Here is an 18866-nt window from a genome sequence, read left to right on the forward strand (position 1 = left end):
TCAACGATTCTCCCCCAACCTATGAAAGTTGCAGGCTCAACTTGGTTAAGGTTTTTATGGTTGTTTTTTTTTAGGTAGCTAAGCTAATACTCCTAGTATTGCCCATCTCAGATTACTCACCCAAAAAACATCTCTCATGACTTGGCCATGTTTCCTTGACAAAGTCCCAAGTCATTGTTTTGACAACGTGTCTTAGCAGCTGTATTCCTGCAACTTGCCAACTCTCTAGCCAAACTAATAATTTGCCAAGTGTCTGGGGAAATTATTCAGTTCATGAGGTGTAAGGTTTATGTTACGGATCCAGCTTTCTCTGTAGTTCAATTGCAAAGAACTCTATGTAGTCTTATCTCGACCATTCATTTCAGTAATTTAATGGCTCAAATTTTGAAAAGACTCTTCTTGGGAAGAGTAGTTTCTTCCCGGAAAGAAACTTTCAACGAAATCTAACCTTTAAAAACATTTTTGGATGGATGAGATGACACCAAACTACTCTCTGCAGACCAATACAGACTTCAGAGAAGCATATTTCTTATACATAGAGTTGTACGCACACAACTTTAGAACACGATTACAGACACAACTTAGTCCGAAACCGTTGGATGCATGTGAACTCATGTGCATCAAACTGTCCCAGACACAATTGTATCCGGAGTTGTATTTTAAAGTTACGAATTCAATTATTTATTATTGCTCTTTCTTATATTATCCAGATTCTGCACTCCATAATCACCCATAATGTCAATAGGGTCAAAGTCATGTTTGCAAGATTCTTAATAAATAGCCGGACTCTTGTAACTTGCCAAATTACAGATTACTTCAAATAGAAGAAACAAGGAGCTAGGCTGCGATTCTCCAAACACCATAAAATCTCACAGATATCCCTAACAAAAAAATACCGTCAGATTAAAACATTGATCCAAGATAACTAGTAGAACCAACAGGTTTTAGGACGGGGACTTCCTTCGACATCTTCCGCATTTAACGTAAAGAAAACCACCACTCGATCACAGTTACACATATCGCTCAGATTAACACCAAGTTTAGTTAGTACACACACGAAACAAACAGTTTGGATAAACTAAGTAGCAGAGTCAGTAGAGAAATGCAAATGAGATAACAAGCTGAAGTTTGCAAATAGAGTTTTAAGATAGATGGCTGTCCCATAGCTCTTTTGCATTCAGTGCTTCTTTCACTCGCGACAGAAGGGTTGTCCTCCAAGCATCCTGTTGTGTAAAACATGTGGAAACAAACTAATAAGTAGTTGCTATGTTTCTGACTACATGATATGTAGTAGTATCTAAACTTAAGCGAAATGAGCAGGCAGTTAATCATGTCAGCTGCCATTTCAATTTGTGAAGGATCAGGTGGCTTAAACCAAACGAAACGAAACTGAGCCTTAAGTGTAATGGAAATGACAACCAAGACCGACCATCTCCAGCCTTCAAACTTTCTCTGAAATTTGAGAAAAAGTTAAAAGTAAAAGCATCATTTCATATGAAGGACTTTAGGGGCCAAACTTAAGTTAAGCTTAATTAAATTAGAGTAAAAGCTTCACTAAAGGCATTGGTGTGTAAGTTTGGAAGACATCAAATGGGCTACAAAATTTTTGAGTGAAGATTTGAGTAAAATCAATTTTGATATGGTATTGATTAGTGGCTGTCCTCCAAAATTGATTTCATTTACTATGAAGTCTACAGCAATAAAATAAAATAAAATGCGACTCCAATTCAATTTGGCAAAGCTAAATCCATGACCAGAAAGTGGTTCAAGAGAGGCAGTATAAACGAAGCAGGCAAAAACTACCCGGAAAATGGCACAAAGCAGGAAGACTCCATTTTTTGATAGTGTTAAATGTAGCGAGAAATGCAATTTACCGGTTGGGTCATGAATCTCGTGCGATCGAATTCCTTTACAGCATCAGTGAACTTTGCGAGATCTTTCTGATCTACTGCATCAGCCAAGTCCTGCAATAGGAGATGCAAAATTTCTCCTGTAAGCTAAACTTCTGTTATCACAACAAGATGGAGTTTGTAAATAGAACTATCAAATACAACCTAAGAAAAGAGGCAGCTTCGGTCTAGGGTGATCATCGGAAGTCGTCAATTATGAAAGAACCAATAAGTCAAGGAGTTCACAAGATTATGTGAAATGCATTTTGTAACTCTACTCTAGGGAGTGGAAGCTATAAGAGAAATCAGAAGCAAAACGAATGATGGTTTTACAAGCTACACATACCGCCAGCAATTTGTACTCTCGTGTTCCAGAAAAAGTTGGATCCAGATCCTGCATGTGCTTGAATGTTCGTACAATAATACAAGCAATAGTGTAGAAACCAAATAAAAAGTAAAAAAATTCACAAGTAAAAATTACAACGGGCTCAACAAGAGCCATATTAAACCTGGTAGCGATCCAATGCTTTGTTAATTGCAAAAACATCCCCTTTGCCCATACAGAGTTGGCAAATGCCAGCGTGAAGAAGAAGTTCTTTAGCTTCATACTTCTGATTATCGCTCAACTGCCGTGCCATATCTTCGTAAATCTCGATTGATTTCTGGTAGCTGTAAAAATGTTGTGACTTGTGATAATATAACATCCCTACCAAGACACGTTACAGTTCTCTCTTGAGAATGTCAACATATTACCTTGTTATAAAGAAATGATAAATACTTAGGAGGTAAATAAGGTTCAAGCTGCTGATATCAGGCTTCATTTCCATTGTCACCCAATCTTAATTTTGGTTTCATAATCATTTACAAACCAATGAGACATGTATACACGGGAGTACACTTTTTTTTTTTGAACGGCAAAAGAGAATCTATCAATCTTTGAAGGAAGTACAAAGATTAAAATGATAAGAAGCAATAGGCATCACGACGATAAGGAAGCATCCCAACAACGTTGGCACCCAACCTATCGACAATCACATGAGTACAAATTTGATAAGAGTAAACTAAGACATTGATGTTGATATTATTTATTGCTCAAAGCAAAATATTTATCCCAGATTGAGCTATTGTTCATTGCAAACCAATTAAAAAAACCAGCATGAGCTATCAAAGTGTATCCAGAAGTATGTAGAATAATGTGCAAAGTTTCTGCAGGTAAATGCGTGCGAATATTTCCTCTAACAAATTGAGTAAATTGTTGCGGGGGGTTGTAAGATCTATATAAGTCAAGTCGACAACGAAATACCCATAACAATGGAATTAGCTAGCTGCAGTTAATTCCTATGCAGAGTTAAGGGAGATCAAAACAGATACAAGAGATGTACCCTGGACCGCAATTCACAAGATGTAGATATGAAAAAGTATGTAGCCTCATAAGATGTACATATTCAGTTTGTGGACAAGCTTACTCTTCAAGTTGAGCAGCAAATTCTGCAATTTTCCCCCTGCACTCTTTCAAAGATCTTGTATTTTCTTCGCTATGGAAAAGATCAGCTGCTCTTTCATAGTAAACAATGGCCTGGTCGAAGTTCTGTTCGGCCTCATATAGTTTAGCAATTTCCTGCACAAGAAGAAAAGGGTTCCAACTCATCGTAATTTATATTTTCACGTCCATCGAATGCCTACTATGAATAAACTTCAGCAACAGGAAAATAGAATAGATGACTATGGTTATATTACTATTTATGGCTCAGGAAACACCATTTCTTACTGACAAATTAAAAGAGCTTGTACCTGGTATTTTACTGCAGATTCATGAAGCCATCCAACCCCCAGAAACCTATTAACAGCTTGCTCTAGACAAGATATGGACTCTGAAAAGCAGACAATATACGAATACCAACAACATTATTGATATTTAATTATGACTGAACAAGCAAGATACATAAACCTTGTTTGAAAAAGTCGAACATCAATTACCGAAACCCTTGATACTGGTTCTCTGGTGCTGAAGTATAGGTTACGTACGAATCAAAATGAAAACTAATTTTCATAGAGTTCATTCAGTGCGTAGCGAGAACTCAAGTTTCTCCGACCTTAAACAGAAGTCCACTTTCAGTAAAATTTTCTTTCTAAACTATTTGGTGATGGTGTGTTGTGAAATGCACTTGATTGTCGGTCCTTGTATATCGAATTATGATGTGATAAAGCAAAGCCTTAAATTTATCTCTTGTTAGCACGGCTGAATGTAAAGAGTGTCCAAATATAATCAGAAATGAAATTTCGTAAAAAAATTCCTCATGAATTGGATTTGTTTCTGTTAAACTCACGCAATGTTAAACTAAGAGCATTCTATAGAAGTCAAAATTTTTAAAAGTCAATAAAACAAGTGAGAGTGCATGCTTATTTCCAGTTTCTTTATAGAGAGAAAAAAAACCTACTATTGCCTACAAAGAGTGAGTTTAAATCCAAGCTGAGTTACGAGAATGGCAGATAAATCGAAAAGGAACCAAAACAATACGTACTCAAACAATAAATAACCTACAATACTGTACAAGAAACCAAAGAAGAAGGTTGCTATTTAGCTTGTCACCCTGATGCACTATCCTTGGCATTTCTATAAACTGGAATCACGGCACTTGCAAACCAACAAATTTGTTTTGAGTTCCACGTATTAAGGGTGAGCCAATCAAGTTTCATTCCTTTTTTAGCTGCATATATAGCTGATATATAAGTGGCAACAGAGCATTGGTTCAACTGTTTTAAGTCAAATTTTCTTGAAAATCAGGGTATTATATCAATTAATCAGCACAGAGAGAAGCCATGGTTCTACAAACCTTTACAATTTATCTTCTTATAGCAATTAGCAGCATCAACATAAGCACTACCAGCTTCGTATTTCATATCCATCTATAACATAGTTAGGAGTGTCCTGTAAGCTTATTGCAAGATAATACCTGCAAAATTAACACTGGAGATAATATGCTCTATAACCTCTAATATGAAGAAACTTACCTTTACGTAAAAGTTTGCTAACTTTACGTACGCTGATCCCGCTTGGTCCCCTGAGAATTCATTACTCATAAGAGATAAATAATTGCATATACTGACATGTAAGGACCATAAGGTCGAATCATATAGAAACCCTAGCTTGATTCTTTAATACTGATCCTTCAAATTAATGAAATAATAGGAAATCGTCGTATCAAATATAAAAGACAAATAGAAAAACAAAGCTTCTCAAGAATTAGTATTCAGGGCTCGTGACGAGTGAATAGTTAAAATCTGCATTTTGTTCATCAAAATGCAAGTGATGACTGATGAGTACACTTTTCACCACCACTAATGGTATACCAGAGTACTCGTCAACTTATTTATTTTTAATAACCCAGATACTTGGGTCACTTTACCACACTTAGACTAATCCTGGGTGAACAATCACACCATTCACTAACGGATCTAATTAAAAGCTAGAGCAAACCCTATATGGACTGCTCCTAAAGGAACTTAAAGGACCCGAGAAGTTTTGAAGCTAAGACCTTAGGAGTGGCCACACCCCAAAGTCCCGGTCCAATTGCAAGCAGGATTTAGATTGGAAGGTGTTTCTGTTTAATTGGGAGTTCAATTGTACTCTTATTTATTTCCGTTAAAATAGGATGACAAAAGTTAAGTTAAGTCAGGCTTTGTCCTGATGCACAGAGCATCAGAACTAGGGATGGCAATTTCTCCATATCCAATGGATACAAGCCCTGCCCCGCCCATATAGAGGCGGGGTTTATCCTCCAATGTATCCAATGGATACAAGCCCTGCCCCGCCCTCATAGAGGCGGGGTTTATCCAAAATTTTCCCCAATAGTAGCGGGTATGGTAAGATTGACAGAAAAACCGCTCCGGTATGGAGCAAATATGATTCTGCAATTCTCACCCCGAATACCCGTCCCGTACCCACCCCGAACCCGATTACACATACTAAATATACTATTCTATATATGTATATATACATAGGGACATTTGTATAAATATTGAGTATAGTCATATATGTGTATAATTACCTCCTTAATTAGCAAATCTTATCGCAATTGGAGTGGAGTGTATTTGGTGCCTCCCTTATACTCCCATGCACGTGGGCAGGGTTCAATTCTTGTAAGCATCTATCCCCCTCCCCAAGTTCCCAAGGATAGAGTAGATTAGGCCTTGAATGACAAAAAATAATTAACAAATCTTATCAATTACTACCTACTACAAACTACTTAGGCCCCGTTCCGCTAAGGTTCTTATTTTTAAGTACTCACTCTATTCTTTTTTAATTGTCCAGCTTCGTACCTCCAACTTATTAAGGAGACGTTGTCATTATACCTTCCACATCAACTTTTACCTCCACTTCTCTAACTTACCCTATATAGAGATATATTTATTACACTTTTACTCACCGACTTTTTAAAATGGAATCTACTTTTAAGGGCAAAATGGAATGGAGTACGTATTTCTCGCTTTACGATACAGGTCATTCTCTCACAATACATCACTATTAATTCAATACATCTCCATTAATTCATAAAATAACCCCCAACAAAAAGCAGGAAAAAAATTCTGCTTTATGCTACCACACGATCGAGAAAACAAGTAGAACGACAGAACCGATAAAGGAAAGGATATGTGTATATAGGAAGAGTTACATGATTTGGCAAGTTTGAAGGCAATTGCAGCTTTATTGAACAGTCCAGCAGTTTCCCCCCTACACTCTTTCAAAGAAATAGTCGCTTCTTCGCTATGGAAAAGATCAGCTGCTCTTTCATAGTAAACAATGGCCTGGTCGAAGTTCTGTTCAGCCTCATATAATTTAGCAATTTCCTGCACAAGAAGAAAAGGGTTCCAACTCATCGTAATTTATATTTTCACGTCTATAGTATGCCTACTATGAATAAACATCAGCAACAGGAGAATAGAATAGATGACTATGGTTATTACTGTTTATATCTCAGAAAACACCATTTCTTACTGACAAATTAATAGAGATTGTACCTTGTAATTTACTGCAGATATCAGAAGCTGTCCAACCCCCAGAAACATATTAACAGCTTGCTCTAGACACGATATGGACTCTGAAAAGCAGACAATATACGAATACCAACAACATTATTGATATTTAATTATGACTGAACAAGCGAGATACATAAACCATGTTTGAAAAAGTCGAACATCAATTACTGAAACCTTTTGATACTGGCTCTCTGGTGCTGAAGTATAGGTTACTTACGAATCAAAATGAAAACTACTTTTGATAGAGTTCATTCAGTGTGTAGTGAGAACTCAAGTTTCTCCGACCTTAAACAGAAGTCCACTTTCAGTAAATTTTTCTTTCTAGACTGTTTGGTGATTGTGCATTATGAAATGCACTTGATTGTCGGACCTTGTCTATCTAATTATGATGTGATAAAGCAAAGCCTTAAATTTCTCTCTTGTTAGCAAGGCTGAATGTAAAGAGTGTCCAAATATAAATCAGAAATGAAATTTTGTAAACAAATTCCTCATGAATTGGATTTGTTTCTGTTAAACTAACGCAATGTAAACTAAGAGCATTCTATAGAAGTCAAAAGTTTTAAAAGTCAATAAAACAAGTGAGAGTGTATGCTTATTTCCAGTTTCTTTATAGAGAGAAAAAACCTACTATTGCCTATGAAGAGTGAGTTTAAAGCCAATCTGAGTTACAAGAATGGCAGATAAATTGGAAAGGAACCAAAACAATACGTACTCAAAACAATAAATAACCTACAATACTGTACAAGAAACCAAAGAAGAAGGTTGCTATTTAGCTTGTCACCCCGATTCACTATCCTTGGCATGCATTTCTATAAACTGGAATCACAGCACTTGCAAACCAGCAAATTAATCTGTTTCGAAATTTGTTTCGAGTTCCACGTATTAAGGATGCACCAATCAAGTTTCATTCCTTTTTTTAGCTACATAGCTGATATATAAGTGGCAATATAGCATTGGTTTTAGGTCAAATTTTCTTGAAAATTAAGGTATTATATCAATTAATCAACACAGAGAGAAGCAATGATTCTACAAACCTTTACAATTTGTCTTCTTATAGCAATTAGCAGCATCGACATAAGCAAGACCAGCTTCATATTTCATATCCATCTATAACGTTACGTAGTTAGGAGTGTCATATAAGCTTATAGCAAGATAATACCTGCAAAATTAACACTGAAGATCATAAAATGTTCTATAACCTCTATTATATGAAGAAACTTACCTTTAGACGACAGTTTGCTAACTTCATGTACGCTGATCCCGCTTGGTCCCCTGAGAATTCATTACTCGTAAGAGATAAATGATTGCATATACCGACACATAAGGACCATAAAGTTGAATCATATAGAAACCCTAGCTTGATTCTTTATTACTGATCCTTCAAAGTATGGGAATAATAGGAAATCGTCGTATCAAATATAAAAGACAAACAGAAAAACAAAGGTTCTCAAGAATTAGTATTCAGGACTCGGGCGAGTGAATAGTTAAAATCTGAATTTTGATAAACAAAATGTAAGTGATGACTGATCAGTACACTTTTCACCACCACTAATGTTATACCAGATTACTCGTCAAATTATTATTTTTTAATAACCCAGATAATTGGGTCAGTTTACAACACTTAGACTAATCCTGGGTGACCAATCACACCATTCACTAAGGGGTCTATTTAAAAGCAAGAGCAAACCCCATATGGATTGCTCCTAAAGGAACTTAAAGGACAGTTTTGAAGCTAAGACCTTAGGAGTGGCCAAACCCCCAAGTCCCGGCCCAACCTCTGGGATTACTCATCAACTTCATTCACAAAAGCTGAAACCAAATCCACCAATTGCAAGCAGGATTTAGATTGGAAGGTGTCTCTGTTTAATTGGGAGTTCAATTGTACTTATTTATTTCCGTGAAAATAAGATGACAAAAGTTAAGTCTTAAGTCAGGCTTTGTCCTGATGCTCGTAGGGATGGCAATTTCCCCATTTCCAATGGATACCAACTCCGCCCCGCCCCACCCATTTGGAGGCTGGGTTTACCCAAATTTTTTCCCAATAGTAGCAGGTATGGTAAGATTTAAAGAAAAACCGCCTCGGGGTATGGAGCAAGTACGATTCCGTAATTCCCACCCCGAATACCCGTACCCACCCCGAACCTGATTACACATACTATACTATATATGTATATATACATAGGAACATGCGTATAAATATTGAGTATAGTCATATATGTGTATAATTACTCCTTAATTAGCAAATCTTGTCAATTATTACCTCCTACAGAGTCACAGACTACTTAGGCTCCATTCCGCTGAGATTCTAATTTTTTTAAGTACTACTAAGAGCATTTCCAATCCATCTCTATTCCTCCAAAATAGAGAATGAATGTGACACATTGAAGGAAGATTTTGTAATTTATTTCCTTTTTTCTTCACTTTTTGTACTTTTTGGGAGAATTTTTAAGGGACCCATCGTCCTTTTTAGAGTTTTGGAGAAATTTTATACTCCAAATTTGCTTTTGGTTCTCTATTTTTAGAGGACCAAATTTACGGTGGGTCCCTTAAAGATTCTCCCAAAAAATACAAAAAGTGAAGAAAAAATGAAATAAATTACAAAATCTCCCCTCAATGTGTCACATCCATCTTCTATTTTGGAGAAATAGAGATGGATTGGAGATGCTCTAAGTGTGTGTTTCCACTAACAAAAAAAAAATACTAAAAACTTAACGCATTTTACCATTACGTTTACACTAAAAAAATTTTTTTAGCATTTTAGTATCTCGTTTCCACTAATAAAAAAGTTATGAACAAAAACATTTTTTGTTGCGGTAACTCTACTCACAAACTCATCAACAACTATTCACTACCGGAAACAACTTCAATTTCTCCATAACTTATTCATTACCGAAAACACCTAACAATTTCTCTAACACAAATAAAAATCTACAAATTTTTCGCTACCGAAACACCCCCTAATTTCACATTTTACAAAATATGTCGTTCTCTCACAATATATCACCATAAATTCAATACATCACAGATTCACAATTAATTCAGAAAATACTCCAACCCCCAACAAAAAGCGGGAAAAAAAAATCCTCCTTTATACCGCACGATCGAGAAAATAAGTCGACCAACAGAACCGATAAAGGAAAGGAAATCCGAAGGAATAACCGATAAACGAAAGGAAATGTGCAGGAATAGTTACATGATTTGGCAAGTTTGAAGGCAATGGCAGCTTTATAGAACAGACCAGCCGCGACTTCGTACTTGGAGCTGAAGGGGCCCAGGGTGAAGAAATTGTACAGGGCCCAGTGGCTCAGGCTCCCCTCGGCTTTCTTCTCCCAATCTTCTCCCCTCTTCCTATGCTCCGCCATCGTTCCGGCGGGTGCCTCCGTTCGCGGCGGAGACGATGGGAGAAGCATCCGTACCGTTATGTATACTGCGTATATTATGAGAGCGCTAGAGAGTATGGCTAGCAGCATGGTTTCTCTTCGTCTTTGAGTTCTTGGCTTTGAAGGATGAGCACGGATTCGAAGGCCCTGTAAACTGTAAAGTAGTGCCACTTCTTCTATAGTACAGTAGCTCTGCGAGCGAGGGGAGCCTGTCATGTCCAGTTTGATTTATGCATTCTTTGCTTTACTTTTTTAAAAGTATTTTTTAAAAGATTCTTTCTTCTTTTAATTAATTAGGCCGCTGATTTTGTTACTTTTTTTTTTGTTAACGCCAATTTTATGAAAGTATATTTTTGATGCAAAAATACACTTGCAGAGGAATAGCGTTAACAAAAAAATAAGTGGCAAAATTATTTTCCTGTAATTATTTCTTTCTTTATCTTTTTTTCATTTATTATTACACTTACTATTCTGATAATTTTTTTTTCAAAAATCAATCCAAACAAAGCATTAATAACCAGTCTCATCCAATTTTTTTTTTTTTTTGCTCTGTTTGGTTTTTGTTTTGAAATTTTTTTTGAAAAATAGTAGAGGTAATAAGTGGAGAGAGATAAATAGAGAAATATTGAAAGTAAGGAAAATCTAGGAGGAATTTTTTGAAAAATTCTTTTTGAAAAGGGAAAAGAACAAGGCATTTGTTACTTCAGAATATTGTCTGGTCCAGTTTGGCTACCCACGATAAAAATCGAAATCGTTCAATTTGTAAAAATTGTCCAGACTTTCGAGCGGAAAAGACTCGTATTTGTTGGTTAACGATGGATGTTTGATCGGAACACATTTATCTTTGAAAAAATGGGTGCAATAAAGTGTGATAAGTGCACTTATGAAAGGACAAATGTGTTCCGATGAGACGTCGATCGGTAAACATAGGACTCCATTTTTTGCATGGTCAAAGGTCTTGACTATCTCTTTAAAATGAACGATTTCGATTTTTATTGTAAACCTGAAACGAGGCCCACAAAAGCCAAACTGGACGGAACATGCTCCCGTGAGGAAGTGCCTCATTTTCTATCCCAAAAGCCTGTTTATGAACGTACAGGGGTTTTTTTCGAGGGCTGCTATTTCCCCCTGACCCACACCCCCGGCCCCACCTCCCTTTCTCGGAATTACCCCGCCCCCTCCCAAATATTAAAAGTAAAGAGAATCTAAGAGGAATTTTTTGAAAAATTCTTTTTGAAAATGGAAAAGAACAAAGCATTTGTTACTTCAGAATATTGTCTAGTCCAGTTTGGCTACCCACGATAAAAATCGAAATCGTTTGGCTACCCACGATAAAAATCGAAATCGTTCAATTTGTAAAAATTGTCCAGACTTTCGAGCGGAAAAGACTCGTATTTGTTGGTTAACGATGGATGTTTGATCGGAACACATTTATCTTTGAAAAAATGGGTGCAATAAAGTGTGATAAGTGCACCTATGAAAGGACAAATGTGTTCCGATGAGACGTCGATCGGTAAACATAGGATCCCATTTTTTGCATGGTCAAAGGTCTTGACTATCTCTATAAAATGAACGATTTCGATTTTTATTGTAAACCTGAAACAAGGCCCACAAAAGCCAAACTGGACGGAACATGCTCCCATGAGGAAGTGCCTCATTTTCTATCCCAAAAGCCTGTTTATGAACGTACAGGGGTTTTTTTTGAGGGCTGCTATTGCCCCCTGACACGCCCCCGGCCCCACCTCTCTTTCCCGGAATTAACCACACCCCCCCCCCCCCCCCTCCCCCCTTTTCTTTCTTTCTTTCTTTATAGTTTCCTTCTTTCTTTTTTTACCTTTTCTTTTCAGTTTGTTTTTTTTTTCATTTTATTTCTTTTTATTTCTTTCTAGTTTGAATTTTTTTTTTCTTTAATGACAGGTTCAAGTCAAATTTTAGGCTTTGTAAAGTAATTGAGAAAAAAAAAGTGTTTCAATTGATCATGTTTATACGACTGTTTTATTTTTCTTTTTTTGTCCTTTATAGATTAAAAAATATAGTTACGAAAATAAGTGTTTCAATTTTTAATCCGTTTGAACCAGTGCAAAGATGTTATTTTTCTGATCATTTCATCCTAAATGATCGTAATAAATTTTTGGCTCCAAAGCCTTTCAATGAACACCCTAACCCTAAAAGAGTCTTGAAACTAAATAATGAGTTTTAGGGTGCTCGTTGAAAGGCCGTGAAGCAAAAAATTCATTAAGATTACAATTAGTGTTCGGGAACTAATTACGAATGTATTTTGCAAACGACTTACTAATTCAGAATACAAATGCTATATTTAGGATAACTTTTTTTTAACTATAGTACAATTTAATAAATTTATTAACCATTATTTAGCATAGATCATCTTAACTGATTCAGTAGTATGTTGCTTCAAATCACGTTTCTACTCCATAAAATTGCAAATGGCTGGTTTCTATTTTTTTTTAAACTAAAACGGAAACGTTTTAGGGGTTTCGTCGGGGCTACTGTGCCAATAGGGACAGCAGAGCCCTCAGGTCCCCTACTTTTTAATTTATTTTTTTATTTAATTACTTATATCTTATTTATTTAATTTCTATAAATACACCCTTTGTATATTTAAAAATATAATTCAAGAATTAAGTGCTTTAATTTTCAATTCAGTTAAATCAAAGCAAAGATCGTTTTTCTTTTATTATTTTATTTTAAATGGTCATAATGAATTTTTTGGTTTAAGGCCTTTCAACAAACACCGTAAGACTCATTATTTAGTTTCAAGACTCTCTTAGGGTGTCCATTGAAAGGCCTTGAAGCCAAAAATTTATTACAACCATTTAGGATGAAATGATTAGAAAAATAACATCTTTGCACTGGTTCAAACGAATTGAAATTTGAAACACTTATTTTCGTAACTATATTTTTTAATCTATAAAGGACAAAAAAAGAAAAATAAAACAGTCGTATAAATATGATCAATTGAAACATTTTTTTTCTCTTAATTATTTTACAAAGCTAGAATTAGACTTGAACCAATTATTAAAGAGAAAAAAAAATTCAAACCGAAAAAAAAGAAAAGGAAATAAAATGAAAAAAAAAACCAAACTGAAAAGAAAAGGGAAAAAAGAAGAAGAAGGAACCGTAAGGAAAGAAAGAAAGAAAAGGGAAAGAGAGAGAGGCGAGGTAATTTGGGAAAAGAGAGGTGGGGCCGGGGGTGTGTCGGGAGGGGGGGATTAGCAAATTTTTTTTTTTTTTACAGGGGTTTGTTTCTTCCCCACCAAGTTACTCTAGGCCCTGGGGTGGGGGTAGGTAGCTGATAGCTGAGGAAAGCCTTTCCCGCCGGTCATTTGGTTTATTTTTTTATTTTTATTCAAATTTTTTTTACATTTGTTAATTTTTCGTCGATTTTTTGAGAATTATTGATTTATCATGACAAGAGGAATTTAAAAAATAAAAAATTACAATCAAAATCTAAATTTTTTTGAATAAAGATGAAAATAAGCCAATTTTTTATATTTATGTACTCCGTGGAGGATTTCAAATTGTTTTTAGATGGTATTCGATCCGTTGATAAAGCTATAATTTGTTTTGGTGTTTATCATTCAACTTCGTGCTGGATGATTTACGTTTCCCCCTCCCCCGGTTGAGTTTGAGCATTTATGCTCCTCAACCTTCCCCCTTTCGAATTTAATAAAACTTCCTTTTGCCGAGCAAAAAAAATAAAATACAGGCATTATGTATATCGACGTGGAAAAAGTCGGATCAATTAAATAAATATAGGTATTTTCTAATTTTATTAATTATATGTATCAATCAGAGTTCTAAACAAAAAATAATGCCGGAAATTTGTATTTCTTTCACAACTCTTTGCTCAAAACTTCAATTGAGGTAATTTAAATTGGGTTACAACTTTTATGTTTATCAAATTTGCTAATTTTAATATTTAAAGGTTTGAAATATATTTTAGTGTTAAACATATATGTATATTAATCCTATATTTTCAATATGGGATTAATTTTTCCATATGAAAATGTCTTTAGTGACGAAATTTTTCGTCACCGATTTCTTATATTAGCACTGGAAAATTTCGTCACCAATAGGTTGTAACGACCCGGATCCTCAAGCACCACAATATTAAAAAGACCATAATCTGTCTTTTATTCCAAAAACTATATAATTTACAACTATCGATCTCTATAGTACATTAACAACAACCCATTCTCGCAGCAACTCGAACAAGCCCGCACCACCGGCACCTGACCCGCTAACCAACCTGCAAGCTGGAGTCCAAAGGACCCCAAGAGTGTGTGAAACATAATAACGTGTACAATATCAATGCTAAAATATCTGCACAGCACCAACCACCACGTATAACTGATAAGCACCCGAGAATGTAATGCAGGGTGCGCTAGTATTTAGTTTTAGTTAAATTTAGTTACTTATTAGTTATTATTAACGTTGTTTGCTCGTATAGTGTCTAGTCCTATTTTGTAGGTAAATCGCCAAAAAGGGAGCTTTCGTTGCACTAGACAAGGTTTTGCCCGAGCAGAAGTTGACTTGCCAAGGCGGAACCTGTCATCGCCCGAGCCGAAGCAGATTTGCCCGAGCAGAAGCCCGATGGCCAGAGCAGAAGTTGAAGTTGCCAAGGCAGGGGCAGAGTTGCCCGAGCAGAACCCATCATTGCCCGAGCAAGAGGAAGGCGGCCAAGGCAATGACCCACTATTGGCCTCGGCAGCGATGTAAACTTTTACATCCCATCGATGCCGAGCCCCTTAGTGGCAAATACCCCTTAACCACTTCGGCAGCGATGGGACAAATCATCTTCCATCGATGCCGAACCCCATAGTAGAGCATTCTAAGGCCGTTGCCATCGATGCCGAGGGGCTTAAGAGCGGATTTTCTGAGCATCTTGGGAATATTCCAGGCGCGGACCTTCGGAGTATAAAAGCCTTTGTCATTATTTTGTACAAAGAAGTAGACTTAGATTTGCTTACCTAATTTTAGATCTAGAATTAGATTCAATTTGCATTTTGAATTGTTCTTGCTGTTCTTCATTTTTCCAGCACTTATATTTTAATTTTCTGCCCTTAGTTGTTAATTTTTGTTATTGTTGCCTTAATTAAAGTTGTTTATTTTCTCCCGATCTATCTTAGTCTCTAGTTTAATTCAAGTCTTGTTATTTCATTATGGTAGCTAGATTTTTGCTTGCTCCTATCTCTCTAGATATGGGTGAGTAGTTTCAAGGGTTAGGTCATGGGATGATTAGCATCTCATGGCCCGGGCGAAAATTGCATTTTACACCCAATAAAGCTTCAAACTTTGATTTGAAAATTGATGTGGGGTTCGGGTTTGTTTGATAAATCACCGAGGTGTTAACCTCTTTGATCTTGTGTAGGTGGGAGCGTCGACTACCCACCACATAAGATGCTTAGAGCTCTTTCGCACGAGGTATTTGTCAAATGAATTCTAGAGCTAGCTTGGTTCTCAAATCATTCGATTTTCCGACTTGAGAACTTTAATCAAGTATCTTAAATTGTGTAATTGGGTGAAGAGTGTAGTTTAGCTCGAGTCTTGGGTGTTAATAATTCCTAGACCTAGCCTATCTTTTCCCTAGTTAATTCGCTTTAATTTAGCCCTTTTATTTCCACCTTTCAAAGTAAAACAAAGTTGGCCGTCTAAAGGCCGAAAGCCCTTACTTGCATCTACAAATCCGACCAAGCCATATAATATTTCCCTTGGGTACGATCCCGGATTTCCGGTTTATTATGCTTCAACCGACGTGTTAAGCCCTACGCTTGGGGTATTATTCCGCATTATTATTATCATCGGAGCGAACGAAGCAATAACACCAACCACAAATATAACACAATCCACATAAATGAAACCACATATCCGGTCCTCCTCAGTATATGACGGGTGACGTACCACCTCACTAGCCTCACCACAGCCCATTGGCCAACATGTCTTTTGGCATAGCTTATTAGCCTAGTCACCCCGCCACATACCAAACAGTTCCACGACATACAGTCACCGCACATAACACAACCAACAAGAACCCAACATTAATATTGTACAAGAAACATGTATCTCACACTCATCCAAATTGTCTTGCCATTAGATATAATCCCACCATGAAACTCATAAAAATAGAGTACCCACTGCCTCACGACTCTTTCTCCAGCCCTTTAGTTTATTTTCTTTCAGTAACCATTCTAATCTATATGAAGCCAAAGACTAGGGGTACCAACTCATGACTCATCACTGCCTAAACTTGACAGTTGACACATCCTCAACACATGCACACATGCACGTGTACTACATCTAGAAAGTATATAAATATATAGTAAAAGTTAATTTAATTGTACGACATAAACAATAATACTTGAAAAGAATCAATTTTCTTTTTTTTATATATACGGGGTATTACATAGGTCATCTTTGGTGATGAAATTTAATTTTGTCCCCAATGGATTACTTTTGGTGAGAAATTTTTGTTGTCACCTATCTCCTGCTTACCTTGATTAATTACATCACTATTAATGACGAAATCGAAAATGGTGATGAGTAATTATCAAAATGGTGATGAAATATTTCATTGTCAAAAAACGAAGAAAATCGTCACAAGGTGATTTTTCCGCGACAAAATATTTCGTTGTCAAAAAACACTATAGGAGAGAAAAAATAGATTTCGTCACCAGGTGAAAAATCCTCGACAACATTAGTCAACAATTTTTTTTTGTCACCCATATTTTTTGTGACAAAAAATAAATACAATTTGTGATGATTTTCATTCATCTCCAAAGACCTAATTGGTGAGAGACTCCCTCCGTGTCAATTCTGTGTCTTCTCCTCCACATCTCTTTTGTCTATCTTTCGTTTCCGATTGTATTTCTGTTTCCACTCTGTAGCCCTTTGGGCAGTTTTGGACGATTAAAAAAAAAAAAAAATATATATATATATATATATATATATATATATATATATATATATTCGCAAAATACATCAGCCTAAAGAAAAAAGGGCGCCCGAAAAAAAAAAGAGAGGTGAAAACCATTGTGGAGCTGCCAATTGAAGTGATGCACTTTATTCCTTGGAGTTTCTAGAACCACTCATCTCTCTCGGTTATCAATAAGTTTTATCTCTATGTTCTTTTGAACTTAACTTACATCTGGAAAGTTTTGTTTTTATTTGAATTTTTTTTTTCGCATTTGTTAGTTTTATGCCAATTTTTTGTGAGTTATTGATTCGTCTCAACAAGAATAATCGGAAAAATAATTTTTTTTTTACTTTTACCCAAGTATTTTCAGAAATAACCTCTCTTTTTTTGAAGTAGAATGACATTTTTTTTTCCTAAAAAATTATTATTTCTCTATGCATCTTTCTTCACTTATTAACTAAAAAATCTCCTCAAAATCTTTACCAAAAAACCTCCTCTTGTTTGCCCGTTTTGGATTGAAGTGTCCCCTTGCAACATTTACCAAAAACCCTCGTGTTTTGGTCCATTTGGTTTGAAGTTTTCACTTGAAAACTTTGATTTATCATATCACTAGTGCTTGTCCGTACCTACGGCACTACCTACCCTGATTGGATTACCCTTTGAATATTGATAGTGGCTCAAATTGCTAAAAATTAACTTGGTACAAAGAAATCTGTTATCAAAATTGTATTTTTCAATTTCCATGGATAAGGCGTTAACACAGTACAAAACCACCAAATACAACCAAAGAACTCAGCTTCAATATTCCATATTCGTGACTTCCCCCTTCATACTACTACTCTATTTGCTACAAAGCTAACCCGGCATTAAACACAACTACACTATTTGCTCCAGCACTCTTTAAAACGTTCAAAAGAAAATACTAATCTCCAGGTGAACACAAAAATGGACACCAAAACAAACAACAACAAAGCAATCCTGAGAAGAGGATCGAAATAGATACCGGCAATATGTCGCTCGACCTCTTATTTGATTGGGTATTCTTCTAAGAGATGAACGCAAAGCGACAGTTAGGATAAAAGAATTTTCACTGAAACACAAAAGCCTAGAAATTCGGAAAAAACAAACTCATAGAGATGGAAACCTACAAAAACTAAAGCCAACAGAATCTCTGTTCTCTAACTCTCTTTTTTCCCACTTTCTCTAACTATGAATTGGGACAGAGTATGAAAGTGGTGGCTAGGCCGTAGGCACGGACAATCGAAGTGGGTAATGCCGTAGACCATACAAAGACACACCATTGGATGAAACTAAAATGAATATGCATTGTTTCAACAAAGCACTAATCAAATCTCTCTATTGCATAATAAAAGCATCCGTATCAGACTTTCTACATTTTGGACCAATTTATATCTTAAAAAGTCACTTTATTACTTTAGTTACCTATTTTTAAAATGTCTATTGCATCAGTCTCTCTATATTAAAAGTATCTCATTAAAAATATTATTTTTTTATTTTTTAAAAAAAGGCACGAAACAAACCCACCGAAAGAAAGAACTTTAGAAGTGCAGGAAAAATATTTAAAAAGGTGAGAGAGAGCTTTCGAAGTGCAAGAAAAACATTAGA

The 18866-nt window shown here is 35.9% G+C and overlaps 1 protein-coding gene across 2 annotated transcripts; it reads right to left on the bottom strand.

Annotated features, from left to right (window-relative positions):
• Positions 1-827: 827 nt before the first annotated feature.
• Positions 828-10531, bottom strand: LOC131300933 (alpha-soluble NSF attachment protein-like). 2 transcript variants are annotated; one of them, XM_058326992.1, is made up of 13 exons: positions 10120-10531; positions 8149-8198; positions 7961-8033; positions 6909-6988; positions 6563-6737; positions 4902-4951; positions 4724-4796; positions 3681-3760; positions 3356-3507; positions 2399-2558; positions 2236-2283; positions 1875-1964; positions 828-1223 (listed from the first exon to the last, which is right to left on the bottom strand). In XM_058326992.1, exons 1-13 carry the CDS (start codon positions 10520-10522, stop codon positions 1143-1145), a joined length of 1515 nt encoding a protein of 504 aa, XP_058182975.1. In that variant the 5' UTR covers positions 10523-10531; the 3' UTR covers positions 828-1142. The 2 variants fall into 2 exon arrangements, with proteins under 2 accessions (XP_058182975.1, XP_058182976.1); XM_058326993.1 differs by having other exon boundaries at positions 1015-1223; positions 1804-1964.
• Between the last annotated feature and the right edge of the window lie 8335 nt (positions 10532-18866).

This window comes from Rhododendron vialii, chromosome 9a (genome assembly GCF_030253575.1).
Source record: "Rhododendron vialii isolate Sample 1 chromosome 9a, ASM3025357v1".
Classification (NCBI taxonomy): domain Eukaryota; kingdom Viridiplantae; phylum Streptophyta; class Magnoliopsida; order Ericales; family Ericaceae; genus Rhododendron; species Rhododendron vialii.

Excerpts from the sequence above, each read along its gene's own strand:
- LOC131300933 (XM_058326992.1), bottom strand. The coding sequence starts at position 10,522 with ATGACAGGCTCCCCTCGCTCGCAGAGCTACTGTACTATAGAAGAAGTG. Across the intron at positions 6,989-7,960 it reads TAAGAAGACAAATTGTAAAG|AGTCCATATCGTGTCTAGAG; the intron begins GTTTGTAGAATC and ends TCTGCTTTTCAG. Across the intron at positions 1,224-1,874 it reads CGAGATTCATGACCCAACCG|GATGCTTGGAGGACAACCCT; the intron begins GTAAATTGCATT and ends TTTACACAACAG.